This window comes from Dendropsophus ebraccatus, chromosome 13 (assembly GCF_027789765.1).
Source record: "Dendropsophus ebraccatus isolate aDenEbr1 chromosome 13, aDenEbr1.pat, whole genome shotgun sequence".
In the NCBI taxonomy this organism is placed as follows: domain Eukaryota; kingdom Metazoa; phylum Chordata; class Amphibia; order Anura; family Hylidae; genus Dendropsophus; species Dendropsophus ebraccatus.
Window position 1 is genome coordinate 39,789,462 of NC_091466.1, and position 20,433 is coordinate 39,809,894.

Consider the following 20,433-nt stretch of genomic DNA (forward strand, 5'->3'; position numbering starts at 1 on the left):
ATCTACAGTATGTTTTGTGGAATAAACTTCATGGTTAAAGGGGTTGTCTAGGATAAAACAATTGAAAGCCTATCCACCTCTACACAGGGAACAGAACAAACAGCATCTGGATTCATTGTCACTGTAGTGCAGGCAGCTTTCTCTTGACATCTGCCAGTAGCTGGTGGGAGGCAATGTATACACTAAAGTCTGTGACCACAATACTAGAATTGGGTATTATCATACCTAGGTTGCCAGTCACACTGCTAGGATAACTGAGAAAATAAAGTTTTACTCACTCATGTGGTGTATGCTAATATGTTGACAGGTTGCCACAGGGCATTCCTGGATTCTCTGCTGCAAACCTTGGCAACTTCTTCGCCTCTTATCTTGATTGACAGCACAAGCCTGTGTTGGTTAGGACACAGTATGATTCCTTTAGTAGCACAGGCTGAAGTAAGGGGTGCAATTTTATACTGCTGCCACTTAAACTAGCTATCGCTTGGTCTCGATTGTGACTAGAGCCACAATACTGAATCTTGTTTTAAAGTGTATAAATGTAATGTTACCTGCCCTATAGGGCAGGGAATACTGGTTACTAACCTGTTGTTGTTATGATTATCTAAATCACCGTTTTTGGGTAATTGCCCTGTTTATGGCACTTTACCCCCTCAGTGCCCTGATCAGTGCCTCCCATTCAAGAATGTTTGTAGCACGTTCTGCAGCGATGTAATTCCAGGCCACTTGTCACAAAAGGCTCAATGAATATTCATGAAGAAGTGGGTAAATTTTGACACTGAGCTGTGAAGTATGGCATCCAGTGCCCTGAACCACTTATATATCAATAAAAAGTACAAATTCCCGATGAACATATTAAAGCGACTCTGTACCCACACTCTGCCCCCCCCCCCCCCCCCCCCCAAACAACTTGTACCTCCGGATAGCTGCTTTTAATCCAAGACCTGTTGTACGTTCCGTTCGGCAGGTGATGCAGTTATTGTCCTAAAAACAACTTTTATACTTACAGCCCCGTGCCCAACGGGAGTGGCCTGGATTGTGTATGCATTGAAGGGAACCTGTCAACCCCCCCCCCCCCCCCCGTGCCGGGGTGACAGGCTCCCGACCCTCCCCCCCGCTACAGCCCCCTATACTCACCTGATCCCGCCGGGTCCCGCCTCTGGATCCGGTCGGGTCACGGAGATCTCAGCCGCTGCAGCCCGGCGCGCTCGCTGAGAGGTGAGTCCAACACTCATAGAGAATGACAGGAGAGTCACGGGGGGTGACAGGTTCCCTTTAATCTGGCACAACCTCTCTGTCCCTCCTCCCGGTCGCATAGTCTGCATAGTGGGGTCTACAGCACTGTACTCTGACCCAAGAAGTGTCCCTCACCTTCTAGATCATAGCAGATCCACTTCAGGCTTGGCCTGCACTCACACTCAGCCATTCACACTGCTGTATAGAGAAGTTTCTGTCACTGTCCTCCTGTGATTCCCACTTCATGATCGGTCCTTGCTGAACACACACACTCCTTCCCCATTGCTGTCATGTCACCACACAGACCTCTGACAGTAGCCCTGCTTCTCTATTCTAGCCTATTGTACTGCATTTTGGGGATCTAAAGTTCCATCCTGTATCTACAAACTTCTGCTGTTTTTTCATTCTTATGAACTTACTATACATATTACACCACATGCTGATTTCTATACTGTACAGTAACTTATAATATGACATATCTAGCTTTCTAAATGTTTTTTTTTTTTCATTTGTTTTACCTGTTATTCAAAATAAAAAATCATAATTTTGGGGGTGTGGAACAAATTGTCTGCGTTTCAATAATTTTGTATAGGAAAATTTGCTTTGGTTTAAGAATGAATTTGGATTACAAGCACAGTCCCGGAACGAATTATGCTTCTAATCCTAGGCATCACTGTATCTCCAAATCCAAAATCTCAAGCAGTGGCGATTTGTTTCTACGTCATACTACTACTGAACCAGCAGGATGCCGTCAGTAGGGGAAGGGTTGTGAAAGGTTCGCAGTCGAGAAGCCAGGGCACTTTCTCATTGCTCAGGCTAGGTTGAATCCCAGCTTTAAAACATGACTAGGGTTGCATCTCTAATCACTCGAGCCTGTTCTAGTGCAGGTGGAAGCAGCATGTACAAGTAGCTCATACTTCAGCCCCTGCTACTGAAGATGTCATCCTAACCTGCAGGAGACTGTTGTTGCCATTAATTCAGAACAGAGGAGAGTTGGGAAAAAATCTGTCAGATAATCTGTTGGTGTAATAGGGCCCTTTGACTAAGAGGCAGAGTGTAGCACTCTCTGAAGTGTATAGGGGGCCTTATAAGGGACAACTGTCTTGACGTCTTATTCTTGTTTAAGGTGCTGGGCAAAGACCACCCAGATGTGGCAAAGCAACTGAACAACCTGGCATTGCTGTGTCAGAACCAAGGCAAATATGAAGAAGTGGAGTATTACTATCAGCGAGCACTGGAGATCTATCAGACTAAACTGGGACCAGACGATCCAAACGTGGCAAAAACTAAGAACAATTTGGTAAGTTAAGGAGAATGCCAGCCTTTGTGTTCTGTGTAGAGATGAGCGAACCTGGAGCATGCTCGAGTCGATCCGAACCCGAACTTTTGGCATTTGATTAGCGGTGACTGCTGAACTTGGATAAAGCCCTAAGGCTATGTGGAAATCATGGATATAGTCATTGGCTGTATCCATGTTTTCCAGACAACCTTAGAGCTTTATCCAAGTTGAGCAGCCCCAGCTAATCAAATGCCGAACGTTCGGGTTCGGATCGACTCGACTCAAACGCGAACCCGGTTTGCTCATCTCTAGTTCTAGTGTCCTCCAGCCATGATTGAGCTCTAATATTCTGTTTCCATGTTCCAGGCTTCTTGTTATCTGAAACAAGGCAAGTTTAAGCAGGCTGAGACCTTGTACAAGGAGATCCTGACACGAGCACATGAAAGGGAATTTGGATCTGTTGATGGTATGAATTAAACACTGTGCTAAGGTGCTTTATGTGTAAAGTGGGTCAGGTTTCAGGACATGTATGTGAAATGCCGCCACAACTGTGTTGTAGTCTTCATGATTACTTTTCGTTTCTATTGTAGATGAAAATAAACCGATCTGGATGCACGCTGAAGAAAGAGAAAAATTCAAAGTAAGTTTTACCATCAATAAAACCCACTATACACCCTATACATTTATACCAGGTATACTGTAATTTGGTACAATACTATAAATTGGTGCTACTCTGTGTGTACAATTATTAGGCAAGTGAGTATTTTCAGAGATCATCCTCATTTATGCATTTTCCAACTTAAAGCTCTATTAACCTGAATTTTTTGGGGATTTAAGCATTCCAGGTGATGTGCATTTGTGTAATGGAGTGCTAAGGAGAGTGTAAAAGATATAAACCCTATTAAGGTATATATACGATTATTATGAGTTTTTTCAGGCAAAGTGGGTCAAAAAGATTTAAAGAAGTTTATTATTTTTTTTAATCACATATTTGCCTGGCCTGATTGAAGTCGCACAGTGCAGCATTATGTCTGTTATAGTGCTGTTCACGTCTCATTGGCACCACATGACCTCTCCCCCGACTGTCCAGAGTTTACATAAGCTGGACTTCACGATCTCATACAAGTACATAGAAAAGGAGGACGTCTAGCCTCCTCGCTGTAGACTTGGGACAAAAGAAGATGTCACACTCTGACGAGACCTGAATGTCTTTGAAATATGAAAATAATGCCATGTCCCATCAAACTTTATGTTGCAAATAGTCAACAGGGCCATAAGAAATGTGTTGAAAGATGCAAATTGACTGCCGAAGATTGTAGAAGAATCCAACTTGAAGAGGCCAGAAAGTAACTATTATCCTCCAGCACGGTCATATTCTAATTACTAACAGCCTATCCACGGGAGGATAAGGTTGCAGTATCCCAACACTGCCGCTACACAGGGAGCAGCATCAGCTTTTTCTGCCTCCGATCTCAGTGTAGTGCAGGGTGCTGAGTGTTTTAGCTGGAGTCATTGGAAACAAATTTTAAACACATGGTTAAACTTGTTATACTGATGGAGCTCAGGAACATTACAACACAACCTTTTGATGATTATATTTTTTTAAATATCAAATACTTGATCTGACCATAAACTTATTTGTATCATAGGGGAAACAAAAGGATGGCACATATGGAGAATATGGAGGCTGGTATAAAGCATGTAAAGTTGACAGGTATGTTTGTAGAGTGCAAGCTCCTGCTGCTGTTGTGACTTGGCCATTTATGTGAAATGTAACATTTTTATCATAATGCTAAAAAGGGTGTTTGGGTGATACGTTACGCAAACCACCCACCTCTTCATAAATTTTCATCCAGCGTTCTGCATTGGAGATTTGCTAGAGTTAAGGCCCTATTCCACCAACAGATCTGACGACAGATTATGTGCCAAAGATTTGAAGCCAAACCCAGGAACAGACTATAATCAGAGAACAGGTCATAAGGTAAAGACTGGGGTTTCTCCTCTTTTCAAATCCACTCCTGGGTTTGGCTTCAAATCTTTGGCAGATAATCTGTCGTCAGATCTGTTAATAATAATAATATTAATAATTTTTATTTATATAGCGCCAACAGATTCCGCAGCACTTTACAATTCTGGAGGTACATAGAGATCTGTTGGTGGAATAGGGCCTTTAGGGTGTTTGCACAGATCTGTGCGCAGAGTACGTCCTGGTGCGCCAAACACCCTTATTAGCATAATGAGGTAAACCTTACATAAATGTCCCTCACCTGCTGTTGGGTTCCCTTTTGAGGGTGCCTTCACACACACCGGATCCGCAGAAGATATGCAGCAGATTTGATGATGCAGATTTGATGCGGTGTTCAGTTATTTAGATCTAATCTGCTTCGGATTCCGCAGCAGAAAATCCACTGCGATACGTTGTGTGTGAAGCTACCCTTAAAGAGGTTGTTCATTTAAAGGGTTACATGGTGCACTGATGCATGAACATGGTAGATACCCTCTTACTTTAGGCTTTGCTGGAGCCTATAGATGGTGAGGATGATTCTATGTAGGTAACCCTCCTTCTATTCCCTTTTGGGTCTTATAGGTGTTATACGGGAGGTGGGGGGTCCCATCTATGAGCCTGCTTTGGGAAAAATGAGCCGATCAGCTTATTGCTGGTTGAAGCCTAAATTTTAAAGGGGCCGTCTCTAGCCTGATTAGTTGATTATAGGAGATGTCTGGATTAGAAATCTCAGGACACAATCTACAAAAAAGATTTAGTCGGTACATAACTTTGCAACTCTGTTTTCAGCCCCACAGTGACCACAACACTGAAAAACCTTGGAGCACTTTATAGACGTCAGGGCAAGTTTGAAGCAGCTGAAACGCTAGAAGAAGCAGCAATGAGGTCACGGAAGCAGGTAAGTGGCGTTGGCATGTCTGTGATTTTGTGAATGCTTCATTCCTGCGACACCCTGTTAGGTACTGACACTGAGAGGAAACCGTAATATTCTGGCACTAGAACCTAAAAATTACATATAATGTGTGCATATCCTCTCGAAATATGTTAGACACACAACACAAAGCTTCTTGAGCCTTTTACAAAATATGAACCCTATTGATTTGGGTAGGATCTTCTAAGGCAGTGTTTCTCAGCTCCAGTCCTTAAACGGGTACTCTGGCGGGGGGGGGGGGGCTTTTTTTCCGATCTGGCCGGGGAGGAGGTGGCTGAGGGCAACAACGTCCACTCACCTCCCCGGTGCTCTGGTCCACTGGAACCGAGGAGGTGAGTGGACGTCGTTGCCCTCGGCCACCTCCTCCCAGGCCAGATCGGGGGAAAAAGCCCCACCCCGCCGGAGTACCCCTTTAAGGCCCACCAACCAACCAGGCCATGTTTTGAGGATTTTCTTAGTATTTCACAGGTGATTATAATTATACTCATCTGGTATTATCACAGGTGTTTTGTATGGCATATTTTTAAAACTTGAGGACTAGCTTTAAAGAGAAAAAAAATGCAGATAGACACAGCCCTCAATTCAGATGTGAACTGAGCATTGGTTAACTTATAACCTATAGCTACATCCCTAAGAAAACACTCACTAATAATGTAGCATAGAATATGTGGTTTATTTGCAAAGATGCAGTAACTTATTGGGTTTAAAGAGTAGCTGTCATTAGCAAAAAACTTTCAAAAGTTTTTATGTTAAGGGGTCAGGAGAACGAGCTAGGTGAAGTCTGCGCTCAGCATGTTCTCTTCCAGCGCTGTGTTATGTGACTTGGATGGCCGCATAATGCAAGGCTATGGGGCCATCCAGGTCAGACAGATACGGAGCAGGCAGAGGAGTGCACAGTAAGGTGGTCATCTCCTTACTGGTTCCCCTGATCAGACTTCAATAGTCTCATATTGACATATGGTATAGCCCAAATGTAGCCGCTTACAACAGGGACACTTCCAAAAATGCTTAGAAAAACAAACACTGAGGGTACATTCACATGCAGTGTATATGATTATGCTGTGGGTTTAATGCTGTGTTTGGCTATATATTTATATTGTTTAACACAGCATCAAATTGCACATTGCAGCATTTTATCCATGGCATCAGTAGCAAATATGCTACATGTGAATATACCCTTGTAGTATAAAAGTCACATGGTCATTTTGATGTGTTGCAGTACTTTTTATTATTATTTTGTGTAATTTCAGATTGTTTTATGTTTGTGGTGTTCTGTGGTGTTTATTTTTCTTTATGTTCTAGTAGTGTGGCTGTATTTGCATGCACTCATCAGTTTGTTGTTCAGCATCACTTGGATTTTGTGTTTGATATGGAACACTGGATGAGCCAGGAATAATTTTCAGCCCGACAAATGCAAGAATAGAATAGACCTGCCCTGAAAAGCAGGAAGAATATCAATCTCACTTTACATTGGATGGCTCAGTTGATGTACATTCACACTATATAGTCACGTTAAAGGAGTAGTTTGTGGACATACAGTTATATATATCTCCCAGTATGACCTCATCTGGTCATGTCTCTTATTGCTTTCAGGATGAGCCATCTTGGCATGCTCAGCCAACCAATGACTAATTTTTATTCTCCCCCCCCCCCCCCCCCCCCCAAAAAAAAAAAAAAACCGCATAGAAAGATTTATAATCCTGGACAACTTTACGTTTGTCAAAAAAAACAAAAAACATTCCTGAGGTTTTTGCAAACTTAGTGCAAAAGCATCTGAGCATGTGCATTACAAGATTTTAGTGTTTAGTGTTTAAACTTATTTAGATGAGGACCCTGGAACCGAACGGTGACTAATAGTATAGCAGTTTTCTGTATTCATGCTTATTACAGTATCACAGTGTTTTTCAGCAATATGGCCGTCACATTGTTTCAGCTGCATGTATCACCTGTGTTCTCGTACATGCTCTGTGGAATGTTAAAATGAAAATGTCAAGGTTTCTGTGTCTTAAGATGCATGCCTCCTGGAAAGAAAACAAGCTTTCCTTTCCAGGCCTTGACATTATACGTCACTCTCTGCCTTCCTTACTTACATCTCAGGGGCTTTTTCCTTTTACTTGTAACGCAAGGGTCCTGTCTCACAGGGACTAGACAATGTCCACAAGCAGCGAGTGGCTGAAGTGTTAAACGATCCAGAAAGCATTGAGAAAAGGAGGAGCCGAGAGAGCCTGGATGTGGTAAAGTACGAGAGCGGTCCTGACGGAGGGGAGGAAGTGAGTATGAGCGTAGAGTGGAACGGGGTAAGTACAGTACACAGTGCACAGGGCAAATCCTGGATGACAATATCGCCGTTCTGATCAATCCTAAAACACATTAACACAATTTGCATGCTATTATAATCTGTATTGTAATAACCAGAATAATACAGCAAAACCACCTGCCTGATACATTGATATCTGCGTAATCTCTCATCTGACCTCTTCTCTTCCTCCTGTGATGCTGATTGACTGTCCTGGGTTATGTTTCACCTGAATCGCCATTAGGATAGAATATCCATATCTTCACCGCTCAATCCCATTGCTTAGATTATTTTACCATTCACAGCACTTATGGTAATGTTATCTTAGATTTTTTAGAATATGGATATTCTTAGGAGATGTCATCAATATCACTTTGGTTGGGGATATGACTCCCAGCACCTCTGCCAGTCAGTTGATTGAAGTGGGGAGTGCTGAGTCCCCGTAAATGCTTATCAAGCAGTGCTGCCAGGATCAGAAAAAGCACAGCTGCTTTTTTGCAAAAACAGCACCACCCCTGTCCCCAGGTTGTATGTGGTATTACAGTTCAGCTCCATGCACTTCAATGAAACTAAGGTACAAAACCACACCCAAACTGAGGACAGGATAGGTGCTGTTTATGGAAGAAAGCGGCTATGTTTTTCTAAGACTGGATTACCCTTTTAAGTAGTGGCTGTGCCTGGTGTTGCATCTGAGCCCTGAAGGGGGTTTGCTGGAGTACCACAGATACTTAAGTCATCTGATATTGAAGTCGGGCCCAGGAGTCCAATCACCCCTATGTGATATTTATAGCCCATCCTAAGCATAGACCATCAATTTAGCACCGGTTAACATCACATAAGAGATTGCATTCCTGTTTGTCCTAAAAAAGGACCTGTGGCCTCTCTGACCTCTTCCTCATCAAATAACAATTCCACCACATTTTATATAGAACTGTTTGTGCTGATCTCCTATTTATTATAATCTAGTGTTTTTCTATTCTTCTTTTGCGTTTTTCCTGATAGCAATCTGCTCGTCAAATTATTTCCCCTGTTCAGGTGATAATTAGGAAATCTGCATGCTAATCTATATAGAATTTCACAGTACACTTGTCACTTGGTTATGCCTAGTCACAATACAAGAGACCTTCTTTCCTTTGACAACCCATCCTCAAAGTTTCATTTAGATTAAGAGATTCATCCTCTGGCAGACCTAAATGTATATACCGTATCTCCCCTATGGAGACCGCTGCAATATTTTATTGCAGCTACAGTAAACCACTGCTGTTTGCTTTGCATTGTTGCAACATATTTCATACTTATTATTACAGCTATTAAAGGGGCTTCAGAACTTTTACTATAGTTTTAAAGGAAGTAATTCTGGATAACCCCTTTAAGTAGTTGCACCCCTATTTTGTTGTCTGCAGCTTTGTGATAAACTACATTTTTGATTTCCTCGAAAGGGATGGGTTGCTCTGCTCATAAGTAGCGTCACATACACCATCTATGTTATATTTTCCCCTGCACTTAGACACTCAATCAGCATACTTTCCACTTTTGCACAATTCCCTGTAATCAAAGCCACGACCATGTGCAGCATGGGACTCTGCCTCATACGATCTGCTGATCTACAAACTGTGTACTGTACTCTTCCCTTCATTTCTGCTGGACTTTGCATGTTCTGTATTAAACTTGTGTTTGTCAGCCGTGAACATTTTACAAGGGAAATCATAACAGTATTTCTAGGTCTATATTGCGGCTCCAATTATATGTTCATTGTGGAATTAACCCTCAAGCCCCCCAATCCATCAGTAATGTGCTATTAACATTCGGGGGCCGCACATAACATGTCAGATAGCCAAGGTGAAGGTGGACTATAAAACCTAGCTGTAAATTTATTTGTGACCATTGTATGACACCTGTATGTGTTTTTTTTTTTTTTTTTTCTTTTGTTGGTATATCTTTATGTTGACACCAACACTTTTTAGTTAAATCATGTCATTTTGTCTTCTGAGAAAAAGTACCACATTCCATATACTTCTGTGTTATTTTATTACATTTGCTTGTGATGCATTTTTGCATGATTTTTTTTTTTTTAATTGTTTTTGAGATGCATGATGTGTGCTTACTACATCCTACATACCAAAGCTGAAAGGTAAAGTGAAGAATTAGAATACACTGTATTGTGTAAGGAATTTGGATTAGGAGCAATTACCTATAAATATTTGGTTATTCTTATTTTATTAGTATTGGGATATAAAGCAATCCATGGTAACCTTTAGGACATCCTAATAATGAAAAAGTTGCAGCGCTCAAGACTACAGCATTTACCGGGGACCTTAATTGTGTAGAAGAGGCTACAGCCCCCTTATAATCCACTTCGGTGGGGGTCCCACAGATAAAAAAGCATATAGTAGTAGTATGCCACGGCATTACAAGATGGTTATACAGCTGTAATGGAAACCAGCTCTTTTGGCTTTTCTAAACCCCGGTATTCAGTGCTAAAACGAGAAGCTGCATTTGGCAACAAACATCCTGGATCCTTCTCGTTGCTTTACAGACTGAGGAAAATTGCTTACACATCAGATCAGTCTTTCTGCAACACATTGAAAATACAGGCGCCATCTACCAGGGTATTTGGTAATACTGTTTCCAATGTACCGATTGGTGATTCACTATATAGTAAATGACAAACGTAGGCACAGCAGGGTGAATATACATGCTAATTGTACCATAAGTCTGTAGAGTGCTATTGGGCTTTAGTAAGAGTTATCTGGCAAATCCCAAAATTGTCACTGTTTCCTCACTTGGGCTTGTACCCTGTGCATGACTTTTTTAGTTATATGGTCCTGCTGTCATGGTGTATTATTTGTGATATGTCTCTTGAACTGCATCTGAAGAATGATCTATCAGTTCTGATCAGCATTATGCCGTCCTCTCACAAGATGCTTCTGTTGTTTTCTTCTATCATCTTTGTGCATGTTCACCTCTTTATTGCATGCAGTCAATCACTTACAACAGTCCAGAAATTACAAATCCATGTTTTACCTCCATGCAAATAAAAGCCGGCCTGGTAGTCATCTATTATCAACAAAGGAACCTGGTCAAATACATCTAGAAATATGTAATGCATGTACGGGAGCTTTATACTGGATGGTTTTCCACTCTAGATCATAAAGGGACTTTAGGACATGACTGCCCTACTGGTGCTCCCTCTATATAATGCAGTCTATGGACTGTATAAATATAAGAGGAATTTTAAGTTTATATTAAGTTTATATAAAATCAAAGGAACATATTTAGATACTGTATAGGCCCATAGCAGAGGTTGGCAATAACTTTGGTTACAATATTTACAAGGTACCTTGTCCACAAAGTTCAGTCTATTAGTTTCATGATTTGGTGACCCATTGGGTATTTTCACACTGTGTAAAAGTGGCGGAGCCTCTGCCGCGGAATCCTGTCTGGCTCAGTGTGGCAATGGTATGCTGCACGGCGGAGGGTGGAGTTGCGTTCTGCATCCCATTGACACACTGAGGCAGAATGGAATTCCGCTGCTTTTACTCAGTGTGAACATACCCCTATAGGAAAAATCCCATATAAGTATAGTAAAAGTAATATCTGCTTTTTCTATGAATAAAATAATGCTTAAGTATCCTGCTAAAGAGATAATGGATCCCCAACATGACTGCTATAAGTGATTTTCTTGCTTTTTTATTTTCATCTTTGCTATATTTCCTTAGGTCGCTTTATGCATTCTCCGTTTGCTAATAGAGTAGAGTAAATCTATGTGTATTGACTTTTGTACCTGGGTATCTCTGAGGCTATGTTGCTTTCTGTACAGACCTCGGAGTTAATCTTGTAGACAAGGCCTTAAAGGGGAAAACTATCAAAAGTGCTCTTGACTCACATGTGGTGCAGTCTGTGATTTTTGAACCATCAGTGATTTGCAGAATCGGGATCTTGGCTCCGCACAGCGGTTTCTTTTCTAATCCAAGGTGCCCATACACCAAATGTTCATTTGGCCTAAAGCAATGGTTACTATGTTTGTGTAATTTTTTGAGTGTATGCAGCTTTTGGCTTAAACTAAAATGCTGCGGCATATCTCTCCTAAGAGGGTCAGGTGGTGATTTTTCCATCACTCCCGACACCGATCTCAGCTGACATCTATCAGTGGTCAGTTGGGAGAGCGAAGGGTATGGCCGACAAAAGTGTAAGGTGCATGGGGACCTTTAATCCAATCTCTGTGGCAAGTTTAGGCAAAGTGCCATTTAAATGTAAAGTCAGATTGTCTGTGCAGTGCCAAAGGGATGAAAACCCAAAAGAGCCCATTCATTCTGTATATCAGTGATGTCTGAGATCATACACCCATATAGGTACGGATTTCCCATTTAAGGTAATATGTTCCTGTACATTTCTAGCTGTCTGGGCAGAAGTTAAAGCTTTTCTCTCTCCTCTACATGACCAGACTATAATGCCTTCTGACAACAGGAGGTTTGGCCATGTGACCTAGAAATACTGTGGGGAAAAAAAATCTGTCTGAAGGGGGAAACTGTGAATTCAATCTCCAGCTTTTTCATGGAGACTTTTTTTTTCTCTTGTGTTTCCATTTCCTTTCCACAGGCGTAGATGCCTTGTGTGATTCTAATTCTGTCTCCTGCATGACGGACGCGCTCCATCTTCAAGCTTTAACCTCTCTCTCCAGTACTGACTGCAGTGTTCTAGCACATCTTCTGTAGGATTCCTGTCCACGCTGTCATTCACACTTCCTTTGTAAATTGACCATTTTCACCACCAGAGCTGATACTTTTTTTTTTTCCTTTTTCTTAACACTGTATATCTGTAGCTTTGTCTAAATTGTAATCTAGCGATGGAGAATTGTAACCTAATCATGAAGCCATGTGTTATTATAATGTATTAAGTCACTAGGAAAGCACTTCTCAGCTAGCCGCTCTTTCACGGAAGGCAACTAATACACTCGAGGTCGGCATGAACGGGACCTCGAAACAGACAACCTGTACGCTGTAGAATCACAAAGCATGTTCTGCAAGTGCTTGAAACTGGACGTGGAGACCCATTATGTGGTTACCATCGAGTGTTGGATTGATGGATCTCTAGCGTTGAGTTTTAAGAGGATTTAGAGCTCTTTCAGTCTTTTAGTGTGACTTTATGGCAGTTGTGCTTCTACTAATCCTAAAAGTGTATGGTGATTTGTGTATAAGTCTTTCTAACTTCTAATAAACTCTCTTCACCTGACCCGTCTGCGTCGTCTTGTCTGCTTCGTTTTCTTTCCTGCTAACCTTCAATTTGCATATATGCACTTAGGTAAATGTTTTTTTTCGGGCTTTTTGGGGGAGGTTTCAAATAAGCTGTTGTAATTCCTAACATTGGCACCAACGGAGCACAATTCAGGAGATGGAGAAAGTTGTGGTTTATGTACTGTCAAATGTCCAGCGCATGTTACTCTATTCAGTTCACGCTGGTCATACAAAGTAAACAATCAACCCAATGTTTGAATGTGGCCATAGGCCAGGGTTATATGGTGGCTTCAGTCATGCAACACAGCGATTGCTCAATGCCACACCTATTGTTAGTATAGTGTGGCTGTGATGCAATAGTTGCAGAAAAAGAAGAAAAAAAATACATGTTTGATGGATTTTTGGTTCCAAGTAGCATGTAACTTTGCTACCATAGACCTATGGAAGTCACCGCGACTTGGTTATTTTGTTAACTGCTAGGTTGCAACTGGAATAAAATCGCTCAACAGAAAGTTGAGCAACTTGGATAAGACTTGCTATCGCTTGACAAGTCGTTGTGTAGCCCCTGTCTGATATTGCTGCTGTGCGACATGCAACAGATGTAAAAGAAAACAGCCATGCACAACCCCATTTAAGATCGTTGTACTACATTAAGATCAGATTGGGAAGGAAAAATTGCTAGGCAGCGGGCACAGTAAAGCATCCTGCAACACTTGGACTGTGGTATTAAATAGATTTGGTGAAGAAACTCAGAAGACTTATGAATAGGATAGGTAAATCTAGTGTGTGTGTGTGTGTGTGTGTGTATTTTGCTAACAAAATTAGTAAATGATATACTGAATCTATATAAATGTAATATAAACGTAAAGTATATGGATGTGGTACATTTTCAGACAATTGGATGAAACTTATTTGTAAGCGTTATTTATCCTGACATAAAAGTAATATAGCTAAAGTAGTAAATAAAGTCCATAGGAAGTAATCTTCTCCATGAAAAAACCTAACCTGTAGGATCACAATGTGTCTGTTCGATAAGTCTGTGGTCACATCTGTGTCGTCATTTCAGTTTTTCTGTTTCAACACAGGAGCAGCTAAATGAAATAACAGAGCCAGATCTGTCGTGTGATAGATACCAATGGTGCGCAGTGGACCCCAATGACTTACAGTGGGGTTCAAATTCAGCCATGTTGTCTGATGAGACAAACTATAGTGCTGCACTATTCTTCCCATCCAATCACAGATGGGAACATAGGCTTGCATCTACTTACACTAGTGTAGTTTGATAACAAAACATGTCGCTGAGCTGAGTTTGTCAGCGTGGGTCGGAAAGGCCGGCATCACACATGCACTTTTTTTTTTTTTTTTTCGTTCCATGTTTGAGCCAGATCCTTAATTGAACTGGAAATATAAAGGAAGGACTTATACCTCTCCTCCTTCCTGCTGGATCAACTTTTGGCTCAAAGTCTTCCAGTTCATAGAATGGCACATCATATTTGTGCTATAAAATGTCAAAATGACTTGCACAGGTCACATTGAGTGTATATGTTTTACTCAGAAGCATGGTCTACTGTTACTACTCATGTATGATCGGAAAATGCTGCATACAGGCCATTGAAATCAGCCATTCACTATCCATGCATGGATATGTTGACATGCTATTTTGACACTTTTCAGACTTATCCATGCAACAGAGGGCACAAGTGTAATGTGAACCTAGTCTCCGCTGTTATGCCTGGGTAAGGCTGCCTTCACACAGAGAGATTTATCTGACTGATATTTGAAGCCAAAGCCAGGAATGGGTTTGAAAAAAGGAAAAATCTCAAGCTTTCCTTTATGACCTGTTCTGTTTATAGTCTGTTCCTGGCTTTGGCTTCAAAAATCTGTCAGATAAATCTCTGTGTAAGGGCACCCTAAGGTCTGACACATCAGTCCCTCACATGACGTAATATTAATGAGGTTGCAGTGAGCTCCCTCTAGCCTATATGCCTTAACAAGGCATTCATATAAAATATCAAAGTGCACAAAAAAGGTGGCAAATCCAGCTCTGCTACATCTGTATCTGAGTAGTCATTTAGTCCTTCTTATCAGCACACATGCCCACCCCTGAATAAATTATTTGAATTTTTATGCCTTGTAACCTTCTGTTCCAGGACGGCACTGGATCTCTAAAACGCAGCGGTTCCTTTAGCAAACTCCGAGCTTCCATACGACGCAGCAGCGAGAAGCTGGTCAGGAAGCTGAAAGGAGGCAGTTCACGAGATGGTGAACCAAAGAATCCTGGGTAATTATCCATATCTAGCTAAGCTGCTCTATTCCCAAGCTTGTAGCCTATAGCACTTAGCACTATGGTGGATGGAGAAGGAATACGCCAAGTGCGCTGTGCGTATTCCTTCCACGACTGTATATATAAACTGCACTGGGTTTAATATTCCTCAGGGATTGCAAATCATCATGAAGATGCAAGATATGAATCCATATAAATAATTTTTGTACAATTTCAGCTGTGAATGATCCTCAATCTATAGATTTTATATTTGTTAAAAAAAAACTTCTTTCATGACATTTGATTTTATATATGTGTCATTTACATGAATGGGACCCACATCGGTCCTGCACCACTCGTATTGTCCACAGGCTAGAGAATCCATGACTTCCTAAAACATGATACAATCCTAAAGGTTTACGCCAATCAGACTGGCCATAGACTTTATGTAGCTGTCCTTTTATTTAACTTACATCTTTCTCTCTCTCTCTCTCTCTCTCTCTCTCTCTCTCTCTCTCTATATATATATATATATATATATATATATATATATATATACACATAATATTCTCCCTAATATATGCAAGCATTCCTCTATCAGCTGAGCTAGTGTGTGCTCTCAATAAAGAGGGGGTTTCTTCAGGTAGTGTCTTATTCCCGGTGGAAAAAAAAGATCAGGTATGTTAAAATCCAACTTCCTGATCTTTCTGTAACTTTACATCTGCCATGGGGAGGAGTTGGCAGAAGCCCCTTACATATTAGATGCTCTGTGGATTTGGTCAGCATTCATCTAATGCAGTTTTTTCTTGTTTCAGCTGTTGCAAAACTAAAACTCCCGTCATGCATTGACAGCTTTTGGATGTCGGAGTATAGTAAGAGGTGTAGCTGGGTATCTGCTATAGAACCACAGATTGGAAAACACTGACCTGATATCAGCCCCAGTTCCTACCTTTTTTTAAAGGGGTTATCCCAAGATTCTAACCATATTTGTATGTGATATCTAATTGGTGAGGGTCTGACTGCTGGGACCCCTACAGATCACATGAACAAGGTCCCTTGAGTGCATTGACAATGGAGCTTGTGGGCTGCTGCCTTATGTATTCGCTATAGGAATGCTGTTCTTGCCTATCTGCAGCAGTTCCATAGTGAGTGAATGCAGGGCAAAGTACATGCTTGACTGTTAATCCCCCTCACTTGGGACACCATCAATCAGGGCCGCCATCAGGAATTTCGGGGCCCCCACATTAATAAAAAAAAAATTGTGTGTTCGACCCACACCTTGCTGGGAGGTATAATTTGGTTCAGATCAATTCATCCACTCATATACCCCATTTTCCCCAGTGGCTTAAAATGTAACCTCTGTTATACAGTTATTAAATTGTAGAAACTAAATGTGAACAAGGTGCAATTTAAATGTCACCATACAGACACTTACTTGTATAGCTGCCTCTTGTGCTCTGTATGCAGTGCATTATATTCACCCTTGCAACGTACAATTTATAGCGTGTCTACAAGCCCAGCGGGGCTCATTATGATGGAGACTAAAACTTAACAAGAGTGGGGTAGGGGTTCCCCTGTATTCAGAATGCTGTTGAGTACTAGGCAATGCCCCGTTTGGGGTTATTGAATTTCGAGGGTCTAGGGGGCTGTTTGATTTGTATATGTTCACCAATATCCCCCCCCCCCCCCCCCCCCCCCCGGTATGCTCACTAACATAGAATTTGTTGATAAGGCTAATATAATGAGGCTGTTCCATGTTAGTGAGCATATACAAATCACCCCCCCCCCCCCAGGCAGACTAGTTTAGCTCACCCAAGCCAGTGATAGCGAATACATGGCGGTGAGAACGCTTTCTAGGAGATCCTGTTTGTGCAGCAGAGGTGTCCTTATCCTGCTCTGCATAGACCCTCGAAATTCAATAATCCCAGACGGGGCATTGCCTAGCACTCAACAGCATTCTAAATACAGGGGAACCCCTAGCCCACTCTTGTATGAGTTTTAGTCTCCATCATAATGAGCCCCGCTGGGCTTGTAGACACGCTATAAATTGTACGTTGCAAGGGTGAATATAATGCACTGCATACAGAGCACAAGAGACAGCTATACAAGTAAGTGTCTATTTGAATTGCACCTTGTTCACATTTAGGTTCTACAATTTTATAACTGTATAACAGAGGTTACATTTTAAGCCACTGGGGAAAATGGGGTATATGAGCCCACCAGCACACATGTATACACACATACAGACACCAGCACACATGTATACAGACACCAGCACACCAGGGCATGATGAAGTTTGAACTTCTGCAACCTGGAGAAATCACCTGCAGTCCTATGTAACACCACATAACACAGCGGTATCTCTGAGTACAGATCATGTAGTAGATGTCACCTGCAGTCCTATGTAACAGCACAGATAACACAGTGATATCTCTGAGTACAGATAATGTAGATGTCACCTGCAGTCCTATGTAACACCACAGATAACACAGTGATATCTCTGAGTACAGATAATGTAGTAGCTGTCACCTCGGGGCACCCCTACTAAATGATGTTCTACAAAATAAGAAAAGTGTCATACACTGACTCACAGGTGACGTCTTCTTTGATCTGAGGCCTCACTTTCCCTTTTCCTCTCCATCCGGCCCAGTCCTCCATGCTGATTCCTTCCAGATATGTTTCATCTTTTCAGAACCTGCGAGACAAACAATTCAGGCTCCGCACATTTCTAGCAGCTTCCTTTCCTTTCTCCCCCCTGTAGGCTCCCAAAGTAACTGCGCTGTGTGGGATGCCCCCTGTATGTAGGATCCCCTGCTGTGCCCCCTGTATGTAGGATCCCCTGCTGTGCCCCCTGTATGTAGGATCCCCTGCTGTGCCCCCTGTATGTAGGATTCCCTGCTGTGCCCCCATGAGCTAATAATGCCCCCAGAGGTACCCCCATGAGCTAATAATGCCCCCAGAGGTACCCCCATGAGCTAATAATGCCCCCAGAGGTGCCCCCATGAGCTAATAATGCCCCCAGAGGTGCCCCCCATGAACTAATAATGCCCCCAGAGGTGCCCCCATATACTAATGATGCCCCCAGAGGTGCCCCCCATGAACTAATAATGCCCCCAGAGGTGCCCCCATATACTAATAATGCCCCCAGAGGTGCCCCCCATGAGCTAATAATGCCCCCAAAGGTGCCCCTACAAGAGGTGCCCCCCCCCATGTCTCTTAGGTTCCGGGCCCCATACGGCAGTACCACTTGTACTGCCCTATCGGCGGCCCTGCCATCAATCACTAAAACTGTGTTCTCTGGTTACTTAGTGGTTGGACCCTAAGTGATCAGATACTTATTTATAATCTTGGTGATAACTCCTTTAAGATATATACTTCTCATAGTCTCCAAAATGGAGTATAGTAACCCTACCTAAAACACATCCCGTAGTCCATTCAGGTCAGTAGTGGCAGCACATATGAACTGTAAGGTTACAGAAAACCTATAAAAGAACTAATACTTATTGGTCCTGGACAATTTATTTGGTTAGTATGGGCCATGCATCCCTTTCAAGTGAAGTTCCACCTTGTTGTTGTTAGGCCTAAAGTCTTGTGCCCTTACGTTTTTTCTGATACACAACTCCAATTGCCCTTCATAGATAAATTCAAATCATTAAGTAAAGTAAAAAAAAAAACATTCTCATCTCCTGAAGCCACAACTAAGGAAAGTTGAGGGGCTTAGTGCCTACTGTGCAAAGGGAAAGCTGCAATACCAGATATAGCCACAATAGGAAGTATGGAGCCATGTTTGTTAGAGAATGAAGGCTGCACAAGTACTGTGATCCCCTCAATCAGCTGATCAGCAGGGGTTTGGGGAATTGGACTACCAGTTTGATATTAATGGCCTTTTCAAAGGATAGGCGATTAATATGAAGGCCCTGGGAAAAACCCCAAAGCAGGATGCAGTAAGCCCCTATATGATTTCCCTGCTCTCGGTATGCAATTCTCAGATGGCAAGAGACCGTACAACCTTGATAGGGCCTTTAGGCGACTCTCCTGCAATATTATAAATGTTTATTGAAATAAGCATGCACACAAGGTGAGACTATTTCAATCGCTCTCTTCAATTAACTTCATACTATTTCAAAGAACACCTGATTTGAAGGGAATAGCCAATATCTTTAGTTTCCTCTCTATATAGATTTAAGTTGTAAAATAATAATCATTTTTTTTATAATAATAATTGGTTTAATTATTCTGAAAAAAAAAAAAACCCTCTTTGCCCTAACAAAGTCAATATAATATGACTCCTCCTGTGGAACATTTTGTAAAATGTATTACTGAATAAATTGACTAAGACTTAACGGTGGTTTATTATTTTATTTAATGTATATTGTTTTGTTACTTTTATTTTTTAAGTCTATGTTTAATGGGTGAAATGTAAATCTGCTTCTAATACAATGCACTGTGATTGCTGTTCACTTTTAACCCCCTAATGGGTTTGTTCCTAACCAGCGTTGATTTCAGCTCTTCAGCCGCATGGTCCTACTAATGCAGACTGTTCATGCGAATACATTTGTCTGTTCTGTTTGTTCTCTTTGCTTACAGCTTTAATCCTAACCAGATAATCTACAGAGAGTTTCTAGGCTCTAGTCTCAGGATTTTCATAAAATATTATAAGATAAGATGTTAAAACAAAGTTTACCCAGTTTGGTGCTTGAGGTGTAGATTTCATCTAAAAAGTTCAAAATTGTGCAACATAGTTGTGGATGCAGGCACCCAGAATTTAGGCATTTCATTAAAGGAAAGAAGGGGAGCATTGCATAAGAAAACAGAACTATGACTCTTAAAGGGGTTTTCTAGAGAAGTTGATAGCTTTAGTCACAGATTGGGCCATCTATAGCTAATCGGTGGGGTGACTTAGCACCCCCTGCTGATCAGCTGTGGCAGGCAGAGACCGGCACAGGTGCCAGAAACCTTGGCTCTGAACTTTGTAGTGGTGGTGCTGGGTTACTGCAGTACCATCTCCTATACACTTTATTTCATTCACTTCCACCATTAATAACTTTTCTCAAGAAAACTCCATTCATCAACACAGATTTTTTTTACCCATTTTTTTTTTTACACCACAGACCTTAGGTATACTTTAAAAAATAAAAACTAAATTTTACCTTCCTGTCAGATCTCCCTGCTGCTGCCGCCATCCTGTTGAT

The 20,433-nt window shown here is 41.7% G+C and overlaps 1 protein-coding gene across 6 annotated transcripts in view; it reads left to right on the forward strand.

The window, feature by feature from the left end:
• The window catches only part of KLC1 (kinesin light chain 1), a 70,819-nt gene that overhangs the window by 44,155 nt on the left and 6,231 nt on the right, over positions 1 to 20,433 (forward strand). For 2 of the 6 annotated variants that reach the window (XM_069951175.1, XM_069951179.1), the window contains exons 8-14: positions 2,360 to 2,533; positions 2,879 to 2,978; positions 3,103 to 3,152; positions 4,162 to 4,226; positions 5,307 to 5,415; positions 7,575 to 7,745; positions 15,129 to 15,259. In XM_069951175.1, the coding sequence (XP_069807276.1) occupies positions 2,360 to 2,533; positions 2,879 to 2,978; positions 3,103 to 3,152; positions 4,162 to 4,226; positions 5,307 to 5,415; positions 7,575 to 7,745; positions 15,129 to 15,259 (800 nt within the window). The other 4 variants (XM_069951177.1, XM_069951176.1, XM_069951178.1 and 1 more) reach the window with 4 other exon arrangements.